Below are 26,021 nucleotides of genomic sequence, written 5' to 3' on the forward strand. Positions count from 1 at the left end.
ATCGTAAGAAAAAAAATTGCCAGTAGGTGGCGCTATCAGTAAGATGAAATATAAGTACGTAGATGTCTTAAGGGCTGGACTCTAAACAAATGTGTGAAATTTTGAGAAGATAGGATCATCTGGGTCAAGTTAAAGCAGCTTTTATTGCCACGAAAAATTACCAGACTTTGCGGCACCGTAGCGGCCACGCCCTTTGGCGAAAAGTTACAATATTCGGTGTAGGGCATGATCAACATCTTAAGGCTTGTCTGACCAATTTTCAACTGGATCCCTTCAAAGAGCTTGGCACAGTAGCTAAAAACGTAAAGTATGACATTTATTGTCACCACTAGGTGGTGATATATATATAACAGAATTTTATCATATAGATGTCTTCAGGCCGTGACTATTAAGTTGCATGAGAAGTTTGAGATTTTTTGGAGCTTGTACATGGGAGTTATTCAGCATTTTGTCTTTCTGGACAAATGAAATTTTAAAGGCAATATTTGATGCCCCGCCCCCGTCATATAGTATTTCAAAAAGTCAAGATATCTTGCCCAGTTGTTGTCTCAGGTCTTGAGATGATACATGGCAAGTTTGAAGTCAACTGGCTGAAAAATATTTGCAAAGGGGGAAAAAGTATGACCACAGTGAATGTGCCAAAATGGGCCAAAATTGGACATTCAAAAATTCATAGCTCACTTCCTGTACATTTTAGGAAATGGCTTCCACTGACTTTTTTGTGCGTCTCGGGGTGCTACACGTGCCTGCCAATTTTCGTAGCTCTAGCTCAAACGGGCCGGGATTGGTTTTTATTTTTCTACGCTAGGTGGCGCTATAGAGTTGCGTTGTTATGACAACTACATAATATCAAATTTTTCACCGGGCACGAAGAGACTGCAAAGTTTGGTGAGTTTTCGTAAATGTTTAGGCCCTCAAAAATGAGATCGTTGAAGAAGAAGAAGAAGAAGAAGAAGAAGAAGAAGAAGAAGAAGAAGAAGAAGAAGAAGAAGAAGAATTCTTACAAAAACAAGAGGGACCCTAAAAATAATAATAATAATAATAATACTAAAATAATAATAATAATAATAATAATAATTATAAACAAACCGTAACTTTAAGTTGTGTGTAAAATGACATCCAGGACGATTCCCTGTTCAAGTTGCATTGCTCATCTGAGGACTGCTTGTGAAGCTACAAATTTTATATATTTTGATTGTGGCCGACTGTATTAGTCCGACATTACAATAATTTTTTTTTTTTAACTTTACAAAATCATCTCGCGGGCCGGATCCGGCCCACGGGCCTTATGTTTGACACCATTGTTAGAGTTAACATGGCAGCCAAAAATGCATATAAATTAGCGCACCAATAAAAGCAATGTTTCATAGATAAGAAAAACAAAACACTGAAAGCTGTTGCAGTAAATATTGTCCCTACAACATAATTATTGGCTAGTATTGGCGAAAAATGACAATGGAGTTTTCAAGGAACAATAACATGTACCAATAATACCTGGTTTTATACGAAACATGTCAAAACTGATTTGACCTTTGACTATATCGTCCTTCATGTGTTAATCATTATTTGGAGTTAAACTACGTTTATCTGAGTTGGTGCTTGGCTAACTGAAATAACTAGTTTTTTTTTTTTTTTTTAACTTGTAACTTCTAAAATCAACCTTCAATTCTTAATTTACCCATTCACCTTAAATCTGGAGTCTTTCCATTACATAGTACATACATGGCCTGAGTAATTTGTGTCCTGCCTCATCTACCTTGAGAGACTTGATGAATACCAAGTGTGATGGCACACTACCAAGACCCAGGGCAGCAAAGGAAGTGGAGCATAGAGTAGCTTTGAAACAGAACCAGATTGTTGAGCACTGGGAGGTATTACCCAGCCAGCACCTGGCCTGTATCAGTCCCACCCTTCTGTGAAACTCAATCTAAAAATTTAACTCTGTTAAGCTACTAGCTAGGGCTTTCATTTAATCCAGTACAGGTGCAAAAATAGCATAGCCAATCCACTACAAGGAAAAATATGCTTCTGTGTGTGTTTGCACAATAAGCAATAGTATTGCACCAATGGTGTTTACTGTACTTATTTGTGGTTTACAGCTGTAATTTACACCAAAAATAAACACAAAGTCTCATCAGTAAACAATAGTATTAGACACGTTTACTCATTTGTGTTTTTGCAGTAGTAATTTACTGACAAAATACAAAAAAATAAAAAAATAAATTAAAAAAAATCAGAGGAATGTAGAGCCATGCTTGATCAGGTCAGGGATCTGTAAAACCCTAGACATCTTAGATGCGACAATTAATGTGGTCATTTTAGCCCTCATAAATTAAGTTCATACACAATGGTACCTTGTGTATTAAAAATATTTTAACAGAGAAGCTATCCTTAATATCCACTGATGACAGAGTGGAATTAGTTGCAAATCCATCCACACCCGCCACTCCTCATTGTCGGAATGCCCCCATATGTTATTGGGATTTTTTTTTTTGCATTCCCACATATGTCATTCAGATTTTTATTCTCCATGCTTTCTGACGTGCATAATCGTACATCCGATTTACACTGTTCACATTTTGTCAATAGTGTGGGACCCAAATGCGGAGAAAACAGGCAGGAAAAGGACTGACAGGAATAACTTTATTGACTTGACTGAACAAAGACTGGACAAGATGGAACGTGAGCAGACTGGGCATGACGTGGACAGACCGGGCATGGCGTGAAGACGAGGAGACGCAGAGAAAACTTAACTAAGACATAGAGAACTTGACCTGACGTAGCGAAAACTAAACTAGACGTAACGAAACTAGATGTAACCAAAACTTGACCAAACGTAATGAAACTTGACTAGACGTAATGAAACTACCTCTTATCTTATCTTATTTTACAAGAACAGACAAGGTATGTACTACACAATACAATGCTCCCACATGCGCGTGAAACAAACACCACTCGCTTATACCAAAACTAACGAGACAATAACCAGACACACCTGGGAAACACAGCAGGCAGGGGGAACCAATTAGCACACACCGGGTAGGGAAGACACACGCAGGTGGACAAGGTTAACAATAACGAGACTAGGGGAGACGATGACAAACTGTTGTGTCGTGAACAACCGATTCATTCAAAAAGAACAAATCTTTTCAGTGAACGTGAAGGGAGATGACGTTGTTGGGGATATCGTTAACGGATTTATTATCTTCTCTGTACTGTGGGTGTAGTCTACTGCTATTATTGCTATTATTATTATTATTATTATTATTATTATTAACATGATTATTATTACAGTTGATTTGAGATAAGTAACTTTATATAAGATAAGAACTAACGGTTAACGGTTAGAAATAAGAACTAATGGTTCTTTTAAATGCACTGATTCTAGTGATTCAGTTCACCTAAAAGAATTGTAATGCCCATCACTAACAAACAGCCAAAAACTAAACAAAACCCCAACCCCACCGAACTGAAACATAACAAATTTCAACTTGCTTCAAAATTTCACGCCACCCTGGGTATATACGTGTTGCGGGTGGTGGAGATTGGCTTGTGTGTGACGGAGGAGAGAGAGAGAGACGCGAGGGAGGAGTGCGCATGCGCGAGTGGGAGCGGGAGAGTTAGAGTGTACGGGCGAGAGGGAAGCGTGGTTAGAGGGAGAGATGACAAAAAGTGTGTGTAAACTGAGAATAAAAAGACAACTACAGTGCGACCCTCTGTCTCCCGGTGCCTCCTTTAGCGACGTGTGACGGGAGTTACCTCCGGAGGCGACTCCGGCCCAGGAGGAAAATCCTCCCCTGTGCCTCCTGACCACGGTCGGGAGACTGAGCAGGAAAAGGTGTAACACTGGCGACCACGAAGGGACTCTCTCTCACGTTGTCAAGAGGAGGGTGAGCACCGAGAAATACGAACGCAAAAGTAGTGGATTAACGACGTCCATTAGCCGTAGCTAAGCTAACTCACGATGGCTGCCGCTCGCCAACCCCGTGAAAAGTTTGGACTGGGAGCTAATTACCCATGTGTGCTACCGGATGATGTCCCCAAAAGTGCTGAGTGGATTAAAGGTGCTAACCAAGACAAGCCTGTGGCAAAATGTGAACATTATAACCCATTTTTGTGTGATGCAAGTTGTGCAAGCACGTGTGTTAATGGGGAGGAATTGCTCACCCCGCCACAGCTTTCCCGGACAAATCCCTTTATTGATGACGACTGTTGCCGCCTCCACAGCACGAACAGTATGCATGATTATTCAACCCCCACCCCACAAGCGAAAACAATATACTCTAACCCATTTGCCTCTGCTCACTTGGGAAGTTTTGTATATAGCACACCAGCCCCCAACAAGTTTATGGAATGCGAGCAGATTAATGCAGTGGACTGTCAGGAAAACCCAGCATGCCCTCAGTGTCATTCTGGGCAGGGTCGGACCCATAAGTTGTTTCGTCAGCCCAGATCAGATAGTGACGACGATGATGATCCCAGAGAAAGGATCCCCACTTTACGTCCTGGCCAGTATGACGGAAGCACCCCATGGAGAGAATTTCTGCACAGGTTCGAGAGCTGCGCCGAGGCAAATTATTGGTCGGAAAAGACAATGACAACACAGTTGAAATTCTGTTTAGTTGGAGCAGCAGGCGCCATCGTCCACCGTAACCCGCGCTCAGGGAAGTGGGATTATCGCCGCCTGGTGGATGAGCTCGAAACAGCATACGGCCCCTCTTCTGATCATGCAGCCGCAGTCGCTGTAGAACTCCGGCAGCGGGTGCGTAAACAGGGGGAGGCCCTGCATGTGTTCAGGGATGACATTTATGGAAGGATAGCTGTAGTTTATGGTGACAAAGCAGAAACTGAGCAAGATTCCATTGCTGTTGAAGTGTTCACAAATGGTTTAGGTGATGCTGAAATGGTCCAGAAGCTGTTGGAGAAAAGGCCGGTAACACTAGCTCATGCATATGAAATAGCCCGCCAACATGAAACCACCAAAAGGGCTGCGTTGTATGTCACCAACGCCATGCAGTTGGGAGCACGTTACGCTGCTGGATGTCGACCCCGGGCTGCTGTCGTCCGAGAGAAGGAGGAGCCCCTCACTGAAGCTCTATCTAACACCAGCCTCTCACCCAGTAAATTGATCCAAAACATGTCCTCAATGCCGGACCAACGCAAAGACTTGAAAAAGAGTGGTGTTCGCTGCCACAACTGTCAAGGCTGGGGCCATATTCAAAAACAGTGTCCTTCTCCTCGGAAAACCACCAAGACTTCAACTTTGGGCAGCAACTCGGGTGACAGCCCTGCCTCGACCATGCCCAACAAGGAAATGTGCATCGCCGTACACCTCTACGAATTAAAAGTATGCGCCGTTTTGGACAGTGGGGCCCGAAGAATTGTGCTGCCGCTGCACTATTATAACGCCAGCCACCCGGACGTGAGGCCACCTTTGCAACCATCGGCTGTCGAGACTCTGGTGGGGTGGGGCCAGGAGAAGTGCCCGTGTTGGGTGAGACCCAGGTACCCAAGGAGATCAGCACCCGTCAGGTGACCGTTGATTTCGTAGTGGCTGACATATCTGGCAACGAAGTGCTGCTAGGGCATCCATTTCTCGCTGGAACCGAAGCCCGCCTCGATTTCGGCCGACGCCGCATTGTCCTGTTCGGCGAGGAAGTACCCTACTACCAAGCTGAAGGCCGCCCAAAGTCACGGGCGGTGAGAGTATCCAGAACTGTTGTTGTTGAACCGGGGCAGGAGTTTATGGTGAAGGGTGATGTAAATTTAGGGGTGGTGACCTTGGACAACATGATGCTCAGTCCTACAAAAGGCTTTGTTGAGAAACACAAAGTCCTCGTTGCCAGAGTCCTGATCCATGCACAGCCTTCCAAGACTGTCCCCATTCGACTATTCAATCCGGGCAACAAATCTGTAACTATTAAAGAAGGATCAATTGCCGGGCTCCTACAACCAGCTGAGGTCGTGCGACCTCCCAGTGGACACCCAGCCAGGGACACACCCACTAGCCCACTTGTGGTCCCTCATCATCTGCAAGAGCTCTATGCCCAGAGTGCCACGGACCTCGATGACTGTGATCAGCTCCAACTTAAGCGTCTACTGTGCACTTATGGACATGTGTTTTCCACAGGGCCCACCGACCTAGGCCGAACTAGTCTTGTCCAACACGACATCGTGACTCGTCCTGGAGCTCCAGTCAAACAGCCGCCCAGGAGGATGGCTGGAGAAAAACAGCAAGATGCAGACCAGCAGATCCGCGACAGCCTGCAAAGCGGTGTTGCTCAACAGAGCCACAGCAGCTGGGCATCGCCCATCGTTATCTTGCCTAAAAAGGATGGCACGTACCGTCTTTGCATAGACTACAGAGCCCTTAACGACCGTACCATAACTGACGTATACCCGCTGCCCCGTATCCAGGATACGCTGGATACACTCTCCAATGCCAAATGGTTCAGCACGTTAGACCTTGCTTCGGGCTACTGGCAAGTAGAGTTGACCCCAAGAGCACGCAAAGCCGCCGCCTTTTGTACAAGGACAGGCCTCTTGAATGGAATGTCATGCCATTCGGCCTTTGCAACGCTCCAGCGACCTTCCAGAGGCTGATGGACCGGGTGCTGGCTGGCATGCAGTGGGAGACCTGCTTGGTCTATTTAGATGACATAATTGTACTGGCCAAGGACGTGGGCGAGATGCTTCAGCGTTTGAGCAAGGTGTTCGACAGACTCCAGCGTGCTAACCTGAAACTGAAACCAGCTAAGTGTTGCCTCTTCCGACGACAAGTTGCGTACCTTGGCCACATAGTATCGGAGCACGGTGTGGCCACCGACCCCAGCAAAGTCCAGAAAGTTCAGACATGGCCCACCCCGACCTCGATCCAGGAGGTCAGACGATTCATTGGTCTGGCCTCGTATTACCGTCATTTTGTAAAAGATTTTGCTTCGATTGCTGAACCCCTGCACAACTTGACTAAGAAGAACGCTCACTTCCAGTGGCACACCGAACACCAAGCAGCTTTCGACGAACTCAAGTGTTGCCTCACCTCAGCGCCTGTCCTTGGCTATCCTCTTGACTGTGGCGATATGATTCTGGACACTGATGCAAGTGACGCTGGTCTCGGGGCTGTACTGTCGCAAGTGCAGCAGGGCGTCGAGTGTGTGTTGGCTTATGGCAGTCGTAAGCTGGCGAAAACTGAACAAAATTACTACACCACGAGACGTGAGCTACTGGGCATTGTGGATTTCATGTCCCATTTCCGCCAATATCTCCTGGGACGACGCTTCAAGGTGCGCACGGACCACAGCAGCTTACGGTGGCTAACGAGAATGAGAGAGCCAGAGGGGCAGTTAGCTCGATGGCTCGAGAAGCTTGCTGAATACGACTTTGAAATCGTCCACCGTCCGGGTCGTGTGCACTCCAATGCAGATGGTCTCTCCAGAAGGCCCTGTCGACAATCCTGTGCGTGTAAAATACAAGAGCCCTCCTCGCACTCAAAGGACATCACTCATCGGGCAGTCCAGTGTGACTTGGACTCTGACTGCCGTTCCCCTTCGCCGAGTCCAGTGGGGGTAGAGGGACGACCCACGTCCACAGTGTTGGGTCTAGTGGGGGTAAGTCAGAGCACCTCTACACCCAACACCGAGACTTTAGATCAATACATGAACACTAACGTGCATGTAGTTAAACTGACCGAGAGAATATACGTGACTGATACCCCTGATACTGCGTCTTTGTTTCCTGGCTGGACCATGGGAGAGCTGAGCCAAGCCCAGGACGCGGATGCCGACATTGCACCCATACGCGCCTGGATGAGGGCCAGCAGCGAGCGCCCCCCTTGGACTGCAGTTGCGCCATGCAGCCCAGCCGTTAAGACGTATTGGTCGCAATGGAAACGACTCTACTTCAGAGATGGGGTCCTGGCTCGTCGCTTCTACTGCCTAGACGACACCCAATTCTACCCAAAAATTCTGCTGCCACGCAAGCTACAACCTGAAGTGATGAAGCAGATGCACGACGGAGCCGTGGGTGGGCATTTTGGTGTAGAGCGGACCGTGGCCAGACTGCAAACACGATACTACTGGTACCACATGCGAGAGGATGTCGCCCTCTGGTGTCGGACTTGTACCAGCTGTGCGTCGAGGGCCCGCCCACTCAAAAGGCCGCAAGCTCCAATGGGAACTGTAAGGGTGGGGGCCCCAATGGAGCGCATTGCCCTGGACATTATGGGACCACTCAATGAGACTGAGCGCGGAAACCGGTACGTGCTTGTGATACAAGACTATTTCACGAAATGGACAGAGGCGTTTCCACTCCCTGATGAACGAGCTGTGACTGTCGCCGAAGTCGTCGCATCTGAGTGGGTGTGCCGCTACGGGATACCTCACGCACTGCACAGTGACCAAGGACGCAACTTTGAATCTGAAGTGTTCCAAGGAATGTGCAGCTTGTTCGGTATCGAAAAGACTCACACGACACCGTTCAGACCACAGTCAGATGGCCAGGTGGAACGTTTTAATGCCACCCTTCAAAAGATCCTGGCCACCTCCGCAGACCGTTGCCATTGGGACTGGGATCTCATGGTCCCTTACGCCGTCATGGCCTACAGGGCGACCAAACACAGTGCCACCGGGTTCACGCCCAACTTCATGATGTTTGGCCGAGAAGTGAGTGAACCAGTGGACCTTGTTGCAGGGCTGCCTCCCGACCCAGAGAACCAACCATCGGGTCCAGAGTACATCCAACAGATGCGCGAAAGGCTGGAGCTGGCCCATACGATCTCCCGAGAAGCTCTGGGTGAGTCGGTCACACGCGCAAAGAGACAATATGACAAGAACTGCTGCCACACCCAGTACAAGATTGGAGATCCCGTGTGGTATTTTGTGAAAGGTACCCGTCAAGTTAAGAACAGGGTGAAGAAGTTTCTCCCTTCATACGAGGGGCCGTTCTTTGTCCTGGGACAATTGGACGATTTAGTGTATCGCATCCAGAAGAACCCAAGATCCAAAGTGAAAGTGGTTCATCATGATCAGCTAAAGCACTACCGCTGTCGCGAGCCCCTGGACAACGCCTGGGCTCTGGACCAAGCCTCAAGATGGACACCTACAGAGGTCTCGCCCCCAGCTGTATCCGATGGTCCATCGGACAGTGATTTAGGGTTGCGCGACTTGTTCTCGACCACGCTTGATGACGGTCCAAGCATCGTCACCTCGTCTGCGTTCGGCCCCGTTTCAGGTGTGCTCATTCCACCCACTCCTTCCCATGTTGAGCATGAGGATGGTGGGGGGGCGGTGGGTGAGTCACACCTGAGGGGTCCACAGGTTCAACGACCGCCACGCCCACGTAGGCCACCCAACCGTTATGGCACCTGGGTCACCTAGGCAATGAAGAAGGGCACTTGATAGTTTCATGCAGTCCTTTTGGGTTGAAATTGGTTGAAGTCATTTTTCTAGTGTTTTGTTATTACAGCACATGCTATATGGTTATGACTTTATGGTTTTGCTATTTTGTTTAAAAAAAAAAAAAAAAGAATATAAAAATGTACTGTCAGTATTGTCTACACGTTTGATAATACACGCTGTAATTTGCGATATGTGCCTTATCCCAGGATTTGCTGGCGTTAAAGCCGGTCACCTTTTGTTGATCACCAGCGTGTGTTTTAATTTCTTCCCCCATGGCACTCTAGTCATTGTGAATGAGTATGCGTCTTGTAGTTGAGCCTCATATTGTCACTACCTCACTGTGCCTAATGTAATGTTAACACCACTGTCCCTGTGAGTGCAATTCCTACTAGTGGGTGATCTGGTTATTGATAATGTTACTGTGCTGGAGTGGTATTATGCCATTACCATCCAGAGTGGGGGTAGTGTTGCGGGTGGTGGAGATTGGCTTGTGTGTGACGGAGGAGAGAGAGAGAGAGAGACGCGAGGGAGGAGTGCGCATGCGCGAGTGGGAGCGGGAGAGTTAGAGAGTGTACGGGCGAGAGGGAAGCGTGGTTAGAGGGAGAGATGACAAAAAGTGTGTGTAAACTGAGAATAAAAAGACAACTACAGTGCGACCCTCTGTCTCCCGGTGCCTCCTTAAGCGACGTGTGACGGGAGTTACCCCCGGAGGCGACTCCGGCCCAGGAGGAAAATCCTCCCCTGTGCCTCCTGACCACGGTCGGGAGACTGAGCAGGAAAAGGTGTAACATACGTATATATCGCCTGATTCCACATTACTTAGTTTCCGCACAATTTGACAATAAATGTCAACTTTTTCTCATTCATTTTCAATGGGACAGACGTTGAACTTTTTGTAAGTGCCACTTTCCATGCCCACTTTCATACATACAACTTAGCATCATTACCAGCTGTCTAATACTGCTCGTTGGTGCACTTGGTAAAGTGCATTGTCCCAGTAACCAGTAGGGATGTCACGATAAGGGCAATATTGTGATATCATGTTATTAAAACTGCCACAATATTGTCGTCGTCATGTTCACAATATTTAAAAAGGAATACATCTGTTAAAAAAAAAAAAAGTCAGGTTGATTTCCATTTGTGCAGTTCTAGCACCCTCTAGTGGGTATTTTATTAGTGCAGTTTAATTTTCATTAGGGATGTTTTGGCCTTCTATGTTTAAAATCTATGCTAATTGTTAGATGAAGGGGAACCAAATTTGATTGTGAAGCAATCAATGTGTGCTTGTATTAGCAAGTAAGAGCCTCACTGTTGTTATTAGAGATTGTAGGTGGTTTATATGCATTGCTGTTATGTACAAAAGCACAATATTGTGCTTTTTTTTTTTTAGTATGAGCTCTATTTTTACAATATTGGGCTCTTTTTTAAATATTGCCAATGCCCCCACAATATTGTGATAATTATCGTATTGTGACCTTCATATCGTGATAATATCGTATCATGATGCTTGGACATCATTACATACCTAGTAACCAGGAAGTCATGGGTCTGAATCCCACCTCCGACTGTACATTGCAAATGTATCCACTGCCATTATGCTGTGTGATATACATGCTTACAAACTGACAATAGGTGCATTTCCATTACCGTCAGTTTTGTGCAAAAGCAAGCTGGTAATTGAAACACTGGCTTTGTGAAAAAACTCAAATATCGCAAAAAAAGGTTTTGCGCTCTCATGAGGTGGTTTTTGAGACGTGTCGAAATAGAAGTATTTCAAAAAGTGTAATGGAAACACTTTTTTTGCGCATTAGTAGTCATAAGACACCCGCCCGGTCACGGAGGAAAGGAATGTAACACGTTGTTTGCCATGTGTATTTTTATAAACTTGCAATCCCTTACGAAACAAAAATATATTGCAATATATAGCAAAATATTGTGCAATACATTTAGCGATATATTCCCATATATGACATTTAGTATTTATATTTCACCATATATTGCAATATATGCATAGACCATATATGTGTATATATTGATAAATATAAAAAATGTATTGCAGTCAAGACCAAAAGGAGCACTATATTTTTACGTGTAACAGATTGTTACAACATACTGTAATATGTGTGTGTGTGTGTGTGTGCGTGCGTGTGCGCGCGTGCGTGTGTGCTCACGTATTCCAACTATAAACTGTACAACATTGAGAAAATACAATAAAGACAAAAAATATTTATTTTTGGCCATCTTGAAATCTACTTCCATTATTTTCAACCCTCCACACTGGAGCTTGAAGGTATGCATGCATACAGACATGCATGTTGTGGCAGATCAATTAGCATACATTTACTTTTGAACAGTGACAAATCAAAAATCTGTTTTCTACCATGAAATTCCCTTTTCATACCACTACATTTTCGACATTAATCAGTGTGCTATGTGATTGATCATACTTTCTTCCAAAAGTAAAGCATTTCGCATTACTATGTAGTAGGGCTGCACGATATTGGAAAAACATGCGATATGCGATATACATCCTGAACATAGCGATATCGCTATTATTGCGATATTTAACAATTACCTAAAGAAATTACATTTTTATTACCTAATGAAAGAAAAACATTTTTCATGGGGCAAAATAAGCAACCTTCATGTAATCTTAGTTAATGAATTGTAATTATGTCTTGATAATTTTCAGCTATGGAATGGCGATGCGCATTTTAGTTAGCATCTGACTGGTCAAATTCATATAAAAAGCATAAAATTCCATATAAAACTTATTGCGTGCCTTTGCGATATGCATATTGCAAGGGCCAATATCGCGATATCGATATTTTTTCGATATATTGTGCAGCCCTACTATGTAGCTGTACTACAATGTAGTAGTATACAGTGATTGTGTCCATTCTCCAACAGCACAGCTTCTGGTCTGACTGATCAACCTTGCCATCTCTCATTGCTTCCCTAAAGTGATAATAAATAATAATTAAATAAATAGCATATTTGACGAGACAATTGTCTCTAAAACTTGATTCATCCTAATAAAATAAATAAATCCATTAAATAAAATCCGACTGTAATATGATGGTAAATTGTGTAAATTCAATATCATTACCGTCTTGCCTGTCACCAAATTAACGCTCTTCGGCTTGTCATGTTTCGTTTTTTTGGGTTGGGTTTTTGTTTTATTTTGGTGAGTGTTGGTTGTCTGGTGTTCCTGTCTTTCTCCCCAGTCTCGTTATGGTTAACCTTGTCCACCTGCTTGTGTCTTCCCTTCCTGGTGTGTATTGCTGATTGGTTACCCCTCCCTGCTGTGTCTCCCAGGTGTGTCCTGTTATTGTCAGTAGTGTTGGTATAAGGGAGTGGTGTTTGTCTCACGCGGGTGTGGGAGCATTGTTTGAAGGTTTGCATGTTGCATGTCACAGTGTTGTCTTTCTGCCAAGTCTGCCAAGTCTTCCAACCCAAGTCTTCCACGCCAAGTCTTCCACGGCAAGTCTTCCACGGCAAGTCTTCCACGCCATGTCTGCTAAGTCTTCCACGCCAAGTCTTCCACGCCAATTCTTCCACGCCAATTCTTCCACGCCAAGTCTGCTAAGTCTTCCACGCCAAGTCTTCCACGCCAAGTCTTTCACCCCAAGTCTTCCACGCCAAGTCTTCCACGCCAAGTCTGCTAAGTCTTCCACGCCAAGCCTTCCACGCCAAGTCTGCTAAGTCTTCCACGCCAAGTCTTCCACGCCACGCCAAGTCTCTGCATCACGCCACGCCAAGTCTCCGCCATGATCAGTCTCCACATCAAGCCATGTCTGCTCGCTTTCTGTCCTGTCCAGTCCTTCACCCTCATGATAAATAAAGTTCCTTACATCGTCCATCCTGTTTGTTTTCCTGCCTGTTTCCTCCGCTTTTGGGTCCATCCACCATACCCCCACCGTAACAGAATGCTCCCACCAACCCGGACCCAGCGGAAGCGCCAAGTTCCGGCTCAGCGCGGGATTCAAGTCCCCGTTCCGGCTCCGCGCGGGATTCAAGTCCCCGTTCCGGCTCCGCGCGGGATTTAAGTCCCCGTTCCGGCTCCGCGCCGGATTCAAGTCCCTGTTCCGGCTCCGCGCCGGATTCAAGTCCCCGTTCCGGCTCCCCGCCGGCCTCTGGTCTCCGACCCGGCGCCCCGCCGGCCTCAGGACCCCGTCCCGGCGCCCCGCCGGCCTCAGGACCCCGTCCCGGCGCCCCGCCGGCCTCAGGACCCCGCCCCGGCGCCCCGCCGACCTCAGGTCGCCGTCCCGGCTCCAGGCCTTCGTCCCGGCGCCTCGGCAGCCCATGAATGCCACGCCTGTGCCGCTGCTGCCGCTTCAGCCCCTGGCCTCTTTGCCTGTGCCGCTGCTGCCGCTTCAGCCCCCGGCCGCTTCGCCTGTGCCGCTGCCGCCGCAGGGCCGCTTCGCCTGTGCCGCTGCCGCCGCAGGGCCGCTTCGCCTGTGCCGCTGCCGCCGCAGGGCCGCTTCGCCTGTGCCGCTGCCACCGCAGCCCCTGGCTACCGCCGCAGCCCCCGGCCGCTTCGCCTGTGCCGCTGCCACCGCAGCCCCTGGCTACCGCCGCAGCCCCCGGCCGCTTCGCCTGTGCCGCTGCCGCCCCTGGCCCCTCTGTCCCTGGCCGACGCAGCCCCTGGCCTCTCAGTCCCTGGCCGATGCAGCCCCTGGCGTCTCAGGTCCCCTTGTCGCGGCCAATTGGCATCTCAGGTCCCCTCGTCACGGCAGGGTTGCCGCTTTCTTCAGCTTCCTCGTCTCTGCCCCAGGTCAAGTCTCCAGCTTCGTCGTCTCTCCCCCAGGTCAAGTCTCCAGCTTCGTCGTTTCTGCCCCAGGTCAAGTCTCCAGCTTCCTCGTCTCTGCCCCAGGTCAAGTCCCCAGCTTCCTCGTCTCTGCCCCAGGTCAAGTCCCCAGCTTCTTCGTCTCTGCCCTGGTCAAAGTCTCCGGTCCTGGGGTGCGTCCCAGGCAGCGCGGTCACGGCGGCCGATCCGGGACCCAGTGCCAGGCGGCGCAAGAGAAGGGCCCACCGCGGGGACCGGCCCTTGGCGGCGCCACCCCTGTTTCCGCCCCTTGAGCCTGCAATAATGCCGCCTCCTGGGCCGCCCCCCGACGTGGATTTCATGGACTTTTGTCAGGCAGTCTTTCGCCCCTTAGTTGCCTCATATACATATCCTGGTTGAGGGCTGTGTTTTGCTCCCGTTCCCGTCCTCCCCTTTTTTGGCTTGTTTTGTTTGGGACGTCTGGGAGCCGTCCCTTGGTGGGGGGGGTACTGTCATGTTTCGTTTTTTTGGGTTGGGTTTTTGTTTTATTTTGGTGAGTGTTGGTTGTCTGGTGTTCCTGTCTTTCTCCCCAGTCTCGTTATGGTTAACCTTGTCCACCTGCTTGTGTCTTCCCTTCCTGGTGTGTATTGCTGATTGGTTACCCCTCCCTGCTGTTTCTCCCAGGTGTGTCCTGTTATTGTCATTAGTGTTGGTATAAGGGAGTGGTGTTTGTCTCACGCGGGTGTGGGAGCATTGTTTGAAGGTTTGCATGTTGCATGTCACAGTGTTGTCTTCTGCCAAGTCTGCCATTTCTGCCAAGTCTTCCACGCCAAGTCTTCCGCGCCAAGTCTGCTAAGTCTTCCACGCCAAGTCTGCTAAGTCTTCCACGCCAAGTCTTCCACGCCAAGTCTTCCACGCCAAGTCTGCTAAGTCTTCCACGCCAAGTCTGCTAAGTCTTCCACGCCAAGTCTTCCACGCCAAGTCTTCCACGCCAAGCCAAGCCTCTGCATCACGCCAAGCCAAGTCTCTGCATCACGCCACGCCAAGTCTCTGCATCACGCCACGCCAAGTCTCTGCATCACGCCACGCCAAGTCTCTGCATCACGCCACGCCAAGTCTCTGCATCACGCCACGCCAAGTCTCCGCCATGATCAGTCTCCACATCAAGCCATGTCTGCTCGCTTTCTGTCCTGTCCAGTCCTTCACCCTCATGATAAATAAAGTTCCTTACATCGTCCATCCTGTTTGTTTTCCTGCCTGTTTCCTCCGCTTTTGGGTCCATCCACCATACCCCCACCGTAACACGGCTAGGCTAAAGTTTATAGCTAGTCACATCTAAAGCAATGACAAAAAAACAACAACAAAAAAACAGTACATACTTATATATCAAGAGGTGTCCAAACTACGGCCCGGGGGCCATTTTTCAGTGGCCCGTGACATATGCTAAAAATGGCATTTGACTCACTTCAAATAAAATAAACAAAACATGTTTGGAGATGGTCAAAGTAAGAAGGGGGGGTGTCGAAAAACAGGTGCCATTAAAGGTTATTTTAGGTAACTAAAACTAAAACTAAACTAACTAAAACTATACTGTTACCGAAAAAAAATAAAAACGAAAATGCTTTATAAAAAACGAAAACTAACTGAAACTACATTTTATGTAAAACTAAATAAAACTAACTATAATTATAGCAAACATGTCCTTCGTTTTAGTCTTCGGTAATTAATTTAATGCATGAGCCTTTGAAGATGATTTTAAATGTGATATTTAGTGGATTTTTTTTTATTGTCTGATCTCGCTTACCTGGCCAACTCTCCGTTACAAAGGGTTAAGGTCCCCCTTTATCTCAAACCGTAGTAACACGGGATTTACAGAGGTGACGGGGACGCTTCAAGCTGGCGTTGAAAAGGATTCGTTTAGGTTCTCACCGCCCTAGTTTTAGAATGTCAGCCCCGGCTTCCATTAGATTAACACCCTTAAAGAGTAACTTTTGATGATTTAAGGATATAAATCTAATCACACTCTTTTTACAGCGGCTCCCTTTCCATGATCGGTTGCACTTAGAAAGACCTAAATAAGTTTAGCTGTCCTTATCAGGACCGCGAGGGCTTGTTTTATTTTGTTTATGTAAGCCGAAGTAACCTTACAGGATTTTTGGAACACAGCCAACATGTATTTGGAACTATTATCTACTCGATAAGCGATCTTTAAGGTATCTCTAAGTATGACTCAAATAGTAAGAGAAAAGTGTTAAAGCAGGAAAGTGAAAGTAGGATTTAAGAAATCAATGATTAATGTGACAACACACATAAACACTCTAAACCACATCTTGTCTTTCTTGATTTATTATTCGATTAATGTTCAAACCAATAGCAAAGCAAAATTGTTCAATAAGGGATATATTTTGATTAATGACAAGAGGTAATGATTCACACCATAATTTCAAACCAAACAAAATCACATGTACTCACAATTTGTTGCTCCTCACTCCAGATCATCAATTGAAGAAATACAAAAAAGTAAAAAGAAGGGCAAAAGCTTTGAAAGAGAATTATTCCTTTGCAGGGTGGTCACGACAGGTAGCTATTCTGTGATGAACCACCTGGATCAAATTATCTTTAAGCTAAACTAATAGCTCAAAGAAGATAATTGAGGAAGTTGACCATTTACTCTCCCAGCTGTTTAATTTTAATAAAACTGATCAAAATAGGGGATAACTATAATCTTCTAACAGCCAATCAAAACAATTTGTCAACCACAAATTACTCTTATCTTGATTGTTAGAAATTCTTCCTCATTCAGCATTTGGGGATAAACGGGGCACAGAGCCAAAGTCACTCCTCGACGGAGGGTGCTTTGCTCTCCTGTTTTTTGTGCAACCAGTTTCATTTTGTCTCTGCTAATTTATAACCTCGGATGCCGAATCATAGCATGACTAAGCAAGGGTGAACGTGTCCCAGCCAGTCTGTACTGGTTTTGACAGACTGCTGAGTTATAAGACATTTAGTGCTTACAAACGTTTTCAGTTCCTAAAATGGCCTGTTTTTGGGGACCTTCACGGAACCTGCTCTCCCCAGACTTCCCCTTTTCACTTGTGACCTTGCCAGTTTGGTTTACTCTGCAAAACACATTTATAGACAATGTCTATGTTTATGTTATGTTTATGTGTATGTTTTTATGCTGACAAAACATTTATGTTTTAAAAATAAACTATACTTCCTATTTGTGAATAAAATCCCTTCAAAGCTTTACACAACTTATTGCCCATAAAACACCAATCTGATTAATATGAATACAAAACTCAAACCAAACTCAAAATAAAAACACATGTCATGTCAAAACCACATTTCTTATCATCTCATTGTGACAGGCCTAACCTTCTTTCCCTACTCCATGTTAAGTATGTGTGTTATGACAAATGAGTGTGTGCCGTGTGTGTGTGTACTGTGTTACCGTAAATGGATGTATGTGTTATGTTCTATGCTGGCTTCTGGTTCATAAGTTTATTAACCAATTATGGGGCATGTTTAAACGTTAATGAAGTTGACACTATACCAAAGATATTTCATACCAGTGTTGTGTGACATATCAGTGCTGTGTGACATACCAGTGCTGTGTGACATACCGATTATCTCATATAATATTGTAACGCAGCGTTCATTTGTTAATACACATTACAAGATTTTATCATTCATGTTAGTGACATCACCTTAATTCATTAATATTTTGTTTTTGGTGGCATCTGCTCAGCCCTCAGCCCGTGTTATCTGTCATTATATAAACCGGAATAATGACGTTTGAAAGTATGTCACACAGAAGTGACGACATCTAGCAGCAGCCAATAGAAAAGCACCTTCAGATGACGTCACTCCCATGTTTTTTTTTAAAATATTGCATACAAGTAATACACATTTAAAAAAACTAATACTAATACTGAAACTAACAAACTAAACTAAAACTAAGCATTTTTTTTAAAGAACTAAACTAAAAAAAACTAACAAAACCACCCTGAAAACTCATAAAAACTGACTAAAATGAAAAATTCCAAAACTATAATAACCCTACTGCCATATTACGGTAACACATTTTTTACTATTACGGTAAAAAAATGTTTTGACACTTGTTTTCCAATTATAAAATTAAGTTATTCAAGATTTTTACTGTAAAAAAAAACAAAAAAAAAATGTTTTACCTGAAAATTTACAATTATAAAAAGTACTTAAGTCAAGATTTTACCGTAAAAAAATGAGTTTTGGCATTAAAAAAAAAAATGATTTACCTGAAAATGTACAGTTATAAAAAGTACTTAATTTAAGATTTTGCTGTTAAAAAAAAGCTTTGGCATTTAAAAAAAAATGTTTTACCTGGAAATTTATATTAAAAAAAAAAGCTATTTCTATGGTAAAATACCGTAAAAATAAAATAAAATGTGTATATATATATATATATATATATATATATATATATATATATATATATATATATATATATATATATATATATATATATATATATATATATATACAGTGGAACCTCTACTTACGAACGTCTCTTCATACGAAATTTTAGAGTTACGAAACTCCTCAACGGGAAAATATTGCCTCTTGTTACGAAAGAAATTTCTAGATACGAAAGGTAAAAATACATTACCGAACGCAACATACTTTCGGCTATGGCTATTTCCTACCATAGGTACCTATGAGCGTATACTAGATCGGTGTTTGTGCATCGTTCTGGCATCCCATTGGCTAAGAGGAACCTTCTACCATAGGTATGAAGCCTAATTTATGCCTCCACGTTTGCTCTCGCGTCGATGAGCGCCGTCGATCACATGATCTACGGCGCTCATGAATTTTAAGTGCCGCGTCGCTCGTGGCCGGCTGACGTGCACACGTCGCCAATCCTTGGACGCCGTAGATGGCGGGGCGTAGCTCGCTTCTGATTGGTCCGTTCAATGGCGTTTTTTCTTTTTTTTCTCTCTCTCTCTCTCTCCCCGCCCCCCGCCCAGATAGTTTCCGTGAAGGCAACTGGCGGCGCAAATCGACTTCCCTGCTGGGAGACCACGGCTGTGCATGTGGATATGTGCCTGGGACGAGAGGCGGAAAACAACAATAACAAAAAAAAAAAAAAAAACTGTGTTCGCTAAGTGCACGGCTGTTGTGTTTTGGCGAGTTTACGGCCGACACCGGTGCAAATTGGCAATAATTAATTGCCACGGTGATGAACTTACTCTCCCCCCGGCTTTGTTTCGTGTTTCTGAATTAAATTGAACTTCCTGAATCCGTCATAAAATGCAGAGGAATCGCCACTCTGTGGCGGCCCAGCCATAGCGACAGCGGGACTTGATGTGAAACTCCAGCAGACACCGATGTGTATTGTGATGTGTATTGCGCACAAGTCGGAAGGCAAACGCACGAGCGGAGCAACGCCGTAACCCCCCCGTGCGAGCCCGTCGCAGAAGCATACTGAGGCCTTGAGCGTATACTAGATCGGTGTCTATACAGCGTCCTCATCATTCATCCCGCGGCCCATGAGGTGTTCCGATAGTTTTTCGTAAATGTATGAACTAATGGCCAACGAATTTGTGCAAAATTTCAAACAATTGGTGATTGATGAAGGCACAGTAAGTTTTTAATTGCGACGAGACGGGCCTTTTTAAAAAAAAAAAAAAAAAAAGATGCCTCGCCATACCGGAAGTTTCCATGAAGTTTCAGAATTTGTTTAAAAGAATCGCCCAGAAATAGTGTTCACCAGTCGGGCGTTTGCTCACTAAGATGATGTTTGCATGGGACATTAACGAAGGATTGTTTTTTGTTTTTTTTTGTTTTTTTTTTAAAAAAAAACATCCATGGATCAGTTCTTTACAAAACACTAGGCAAAAAAAAAAAAAAAAAACACTTCTGAGAGAGGAGAACATGAACCAGAGGGCAAAAAAAACGACGAGGACAGCAGTTAAAAAGGTAAATGACCATCATTTTTATTCTTTTCTCTATTCTTTGTTCTTTACATTATGCACAACTCTCATTTATTGTGCAATAATCTTATTGTAACATGTATTTGTTACATGTTTTGATGCATTTTTATGCTTTATAAAACATGTCTGAAATTTGGGAGGCTTGGAACGGATTAGGGCATTTACATGGAAAATGCGTCTCTACTTACAAATTTTTCTACTTAAGAACTTTCTTCCAGAACCAATTAATTTCGTAAGTAGAGGTACCACTGTATATACACACACACATGTATAAATATATATATATATATATATATATATATACACATGTATAAATTATATGCTTAGTGATGTTTACAGGAGGAAACTTGTATATTTTTTTTATTCAAGATTTATACCTGTAATTCAACAAAAGATGCATCTGCCAAATCTAATATTGGGGTCTAAGGAACTCAGCAATAAAAGAAAAAGGGATCTTCAAAGCAGCACATACCGTCCATTTGTTAAAGATAGTGACCATCCAGCCCCCCCCCACACACACACACACCCACACACACCCCTGTTCTATACTAAGAGCCTAGGAGCTGTGTATGTCTAGTCTGTGCGTATACGTTTATACAGTTTATACAGTTGCGAGATGGGAGGAGTAAGATGGCTGCCTTTGGCTTCAACGGGTTGCATGGGCGTGTATGGGCTATCGGCTATCCAGTAATATAAAAAGAGGGACAGAAAACAGGAGGATATGGGTGGGTAACATTGTTGTTCTCTTTAACAGAACAGAAGATGTTGTTGTCCAGCAGTTTCCCGGGGCTAAAGAAGCTTATGTGAGAAAGTCCATTAATAATCCAATCTGTCAGCTAAGACGAAAGCGGAAGTTGTAAGCTTTATTATTAGTATTTTCAACTTCTGTATTGCACTATTAGAGGATGTTAAATTGAGTTTAAAATTTATTTGCACTTTTGCAAGATTGTACTTTTAAGAATTTGTACTGTTTAATGCTGTGAACAAAGTTCCAAATCTTTTATTTTTTTGTTTTTCTATTACCTTAAAAGGAAATAGGTGAATTTTGATAGATGCTGATTAGTCTGTGTTAATTATTTGCCCATATACTGTATGTTACACATTTCTATATAATTGCACACCTATTCTATAATGTAATAAATATATTAATGCACATATTTTTACATTTTATGGTTCATTCTACAATATATTTTCTCATATATTTTTACATATATGTCCATATATGTAAAATACATTGACACATACATTAAAAATATATGCAGCACTATATCTTTACATATTACCAATACATTTTCCTATATAAATTACACTAAATGACTGGATATTTATGAATATATAATTGAATATATTTTGGAATATATGAACACACATCTGATACTAAATATATTGTGATATATGGAAAGTGGCATTTTTTTATTTTTTTATTTTGCAATATATTACATGAAGATATAATATCTTCTGTAATCTAATATCACTAATATAAAATTCCATATATTTACAATATATATTGTTGTATGTAACGGTAAATAATGTATTTGAATATGTTGCAATATATTTCAAATAACATATTGGTAAATATATTTTAGTTTCGTAAGGGATGACTAATATTTGTTTTGAGAATGATCAATTTTGGTATTGTATTTTAGTTTTACATGCTGAAGTGTTTTGTATACTGCACGTCATGAGCGCAAAAGAGAGGGAGGTGTAACCGAGCGAGCCTCGTTAAAGACCAAATGTGAAGTAAGATTGGCTAACCATGTTTTTGAGTAATACCAATGGCTAAACCATTGTAAGCATATTTTCGTTATTTTTTTTAACGCAACCCTTTCAGGTTCTTAGTTTAACCCATAGCAACGCCCTTGACAACGAAAATGCTTTTCTTCGACAATCTTCGGAAATTTTCGTAAATGACGTCACACCGGGAAGTTGCGAGAGAAGTCGGCCATTGAACTGCATTGTTTGCATTGCTACTCGGTAAGATGACCCGGCGATGTGTGGGTGATGTATTGTTCTCAAGCTAAAGAAAAGTTGTATTAGTGGCCAAAAGATAACAGGACGCGTAAATGGACAACTTTCGTTCGCACGAAGCGAATAAATTTCACGCCATCGTCGAGGAGTGTTCTCTGTTACAAACACTTCGAAGATGCCTGCTTCCTCAACCGGTCTGCTGATGATAAAGGATTTGCAGAAAAAAGTAAGTGTGATTACAATTATTTAGAAAAAAACGTGGAATTTATAGATAGATCACTGATGACTTTGACAAAGCAGAGCTTCCAACAGTTGTGGAATGAACAGTAGAAACTAGCGACGTTAACCGAAAGCTAACGTCTCGGTGCTAATCATATCAACGATGAGTAATAATGGCAGTGAGACAAATTGTTCTGAAAGTAAATTTCAATAGGTTGGCAGCATTGCTTTGTTGATGAAAGAACATGACACGTCCTTTTGAAAAACTTCCAATCATATGTCAATCTTACTGCATTTTATGAGACATTAAATAATTAAATATTTGGTAAGGCAGGGTTAGATGAAATGTGATAGTTGTTTTTTTATTTATTTAGTTGTTTTTTTTTTTTGCCGGTAGGTTTTATAGGTTTTATGAGCGACGCCTATTTTTAGTGTCACCTTATGTTTCTGCAGGTTATTGCTCAATACAACTGCTGTCCCAACAATTCACCTGCCTCCACAAGACCAGCAGCAGATTCAAAATCCACCTGCCCAGCGTGCAGCAGCAGCTAACCGAGAAAGGAAGCGAGCCGTAGCTGAGGCTATCACCTCTGCAGCTGCCTCCGAACAAGAGATGGCTGATTACGAGGGTGAGTTATTGCAGGATCAATCCTGTTCAAACAGCCAAGATGATGAAGTTATGCCACCACATAGTTTGGATAAAAGTAAGTTTAGGTGGAGTTGTTTTTGTCACTATGTACTTACCAGGTATTTATTTATATTTTTATCCTTAGAGTTGTTGCTAGATTAACCTGAAAAATTGAAATATTGTCATACCTTGTATCTGTAGAACAACCAAACATCTGTCACACGCCAACTAACATTTATAACAAACTAAGGAAATGAAATTCATTTGAAGGTACTGAAGTCAATGTCGCAGTGGTGGAACTCCTGACAAAGACCATGTTTGTCAACGATGTCATGAAGATGTCTCACCTCCGACAGACCAGTGGTGTGGAAGCTTTTCACAGTGTGGTGAATCACTTTGCCCCAAAGATGTACAACTTCTCGTACAAAGGAATGAAAAGCAGGTGCGTTGAAGAAAACTTTGATATGTATGAAATGGAGACTATAGTGATGAGGGGGGAAAGTAACGTAATGAAGCACTTGCTTTGAGCCTCCTCTAGATGGTGCTCATGGCTTAAACATAACAGCTAGTGCAATGGAAATTTATTAAATTTCCACTGCATCTGTTCAACCAAAAATGCCATCTCAAAGAATCGGAAAAAAATATATATATATAATGTGCTTCTTCAAGTGTGATTTGTCCATGACTAGTAGAACATATGGATGAAATGTAGAACTTTGAGATATAAAGCTATTTCATCACAATGTGACAATTTGTTAATAAGGCAATTTTTGTTCAATTCCAGAATCATTCTCGCTGCTATGCATTATAATGAAAATGCTGGGAGACCACAGAAAGTGACGAAGGAAGGAATACACTCCTACTGCATCGTTTATCCCAAATATAAGAGTGGTGGCTATTCTCTGAGAAAGATATTGGTGGATGAAACTTATGGTAAGTTATGAAACAAAAACAATTCCAGGCAGATGCATTACTGAGTGTACCTCATATGTCACCCAAATATTTATCATCCCAATTTTTTTTTTTTTTTTGTAGACTATGTGAATGACTGCCTTTCAGAGGCGATGAAAGTGATTGACGTTCCAAATAAGTACAAAACCGAATGATGTGGTAGTCGTGCCACAATTTCTCACAGCAGCAGTGAACAGACCGTACAAGTCAAATGTTATTGCTGAGCACCATACGAGATTCCTCAGGAAATAAAGAATCACATTCCTTGTATTAAGTTGTCCTCATTTGTTTATTCTTATTATGATGCAACCAGTACAAATCACAGTTCTGGAACATTTCTCTGTGAAACACGAAACCCTTTGAATACAGCTGACTCCTCTTCTCCTGGTGGTGGAAAATGTGCCCTGATACAAGACACTGCAACATGCTGGGAGCAGAACACGGTTGTCCAGACCAAGAAACTTCCAGCACCAGCGCACCAATTGTCTGTAGGCAATATGTCTATACTTGGCATCCTGTGGCCCATCAAATGCCTTGCCTTTGTACTGCTGCTTGTAGGTCATCCATGCCACCTGTAATCCATATGGGTCCAGGCACACAGCATTGAATCCAGGATGATCAGTGATGCAGTCCAGTACCTGATTGAAGTGTTCCTCTCCTTGTAGACGTAGTCACTACTTCTTGAATTTCATGGCAGCAAACACATTCTACAGCTGTAGGCATTTGCTGGCAATTACCACAAGTACACCTGAAATTTATATTTAAAAAAAAAGTAAAATACTGAGCGATGACACCATGAGCAGAAATGTTATTGAACAAGTGTATTGCTATACCAATCAGTCAATAATTCTGTTTATGAAAACATTTGTTTCAAAATATACAAGTACGTGGACGGAATCATGTACAAAAGTAAGAAATAGTCATTGATAAATCTCTCAAGTACAAGTAAAAAAAAAAAAATGCTGAATAGAATACTCAAGTACTGAGTAACTGCTTTGAACATAGTCTGATTTATTTTAGTTTTTAAAAATGTCGTCAGACAAAAATATAAAATTATGTGCAAATGCTGGCATCTTCAAATCATAAAAAAATACCACTACCTATATATATATATCTTACCCATCTTGTAATTTCGGCGGGTCTTGTCTCCATTCCATGTCAGGTGTCTGGGCGCATTATCAGCATCCTGATTAGCATCTGGCTCGTACATGTAAAGTCCAACGTATAAAATGCCAACCTCCTCCTCTTCCTCCAACTCTTTAAAAACTTGGTTCTCCTCATTTTCGCTCAACCTATCGCTGACATCGCTGTCTGAATCGACGTTTGAGTGGCTTTGTATAGCGTCTGCATGGAGCGCTGCCATCGCTGTTCCCGGTGTGACGTATCACTTCCGGGTTTGTCGCCCGCCAGGCTCGAACTTCGGAAAAGCAATTATTTCGTCAAATATATAACATATAAATTATTTTTTCATACGTTATTTGTTGGACAGTGTTTCAATGCTTCAATTGTGACCCTATATGGTATTTTATGAAATTACTTCACATTTGGCCTTTAAATAAACTGAATAAAAGGAGAGGATCTTGAAGTCCTGTCCTGCCATGTCTGGTTAATTGAGCAAGGAAGACGCCAGAAAACATCACAAACTTTAAACTATTTGTAACCCACCTTTTACCCAGCTTCCGGGAACAACAACAACATTTTAGGGTTACAGGAAGTAGGAAGTACGGGGCCAATCGCTGTCGGGTGGGAACTGCCTTCCGAGGGGAAAACAAGTCTTTTTAAGCACAAAGCGATTTAGAGAGCCAATATGCCGCCGTTCAATGCATGTTCCATATCGTTGCAGAAATGGCCATTACCACCGGCAATAAGTGAGACGTTCTATCTGTCCACACCATAACACGAGTTACAAGCGTCTCGTTGAAACTATACTATTTCCACACTACAGATCGACTTTTGCCCGATTTATTAAAACCCTTTAGATACTACGATTATACCAGTCTGCCTTTTTATTTCTTTTTCTTTTAATGTAAATCTCCACTTCTCTGCTTTCAGAAGTCATTGTAATTACATTACTAGTGCTAAACTGTTCAGGAGTTACAGTAATTTAAAAAAACAAA

The 26,021-nt window shown here is 43.3% G+C and overlaps 1 protein-coding gene and 1 long non-coding RNA gene across 4 annotated transcripts in view; one reads left to right on the top strand and one right to left on the bottom strand.

Annotated features, from left to right (window-relative positions):
- LOC144032128 (uncharacterized) overlaps window positions 1-17,020 on the bottom strand; it is a 30,717-nt gene extending 13,697 nt beyond the window's left edge. Inside the window, exon 1 of the long non-coding RNA XR_013287692.1 lies at window positions 16,636-17,020. This is a non-coding gene — a long non-coding RNA (uncharacterized LOC144032128). The remainder of the gene's footprint in view (window positions 1-16,635) is intronic.
- A 5,205-nt stretch (window positions 17,021-22,225) lies between these two features.
- Window positions 22,226-24,137, top strand: LOC144032213 (uncharacterized). 3 transcript variants are annotated; one of them, XM_077539928.1, is made up of 5 exons: window positions 22,226-22,332; window positions 22,779-22,954; window positions 23,224-23,395; window positions 23,738-23,886; window positions 23,989-24,137. In XM_077539928.1, exons 2-5 carry the CDS (start codon window positions 22,939-22,941, stop codon window positions 24,057-24,059), a joined length of 408 nt encoding a protein of 135 aa, XP_077396054.1. In that variant the 5' UTR covers window positions 22,226-22,332; window positions 22,779-22,938; the 3' UTR covers window positions 24,060-24,137. The 3 variants fall into 3 exon arrangements, with proteins under 3 accessions (XP_077396054.1, XP_077396053.1, XP_077396052.1); XM_077539927.1 differs by lacking the exon at window positions 22,226-22,332 and having other exon boundaries at window positions 22,758-22,954; XM_077539926.1 differs by lacking the exon at window positions 22,226-22,332 and having other exon boundaries at window positions 22,936-23,029.
- Window positions 24,138-26,021: the final 1,884 nt, after the last annotated feature.

The sequence above is a fragment of the Festucalex cinctus genome, chromosome 12 (genome assembly GCF_051991245.1).
Source record: "Festucalex cinctus isolate MCC-2025b chromosome 12, RoL_Fcin_1.0, whole genome shotgun sequence".
NCBI classification, from domain to species: domain Eukaryota; kingdom Metazoa; phylum Chordata; class Actinopteri; order Syngnathiformes; family Syngnathidae; genus Festucalex; species Festucalex cinctus.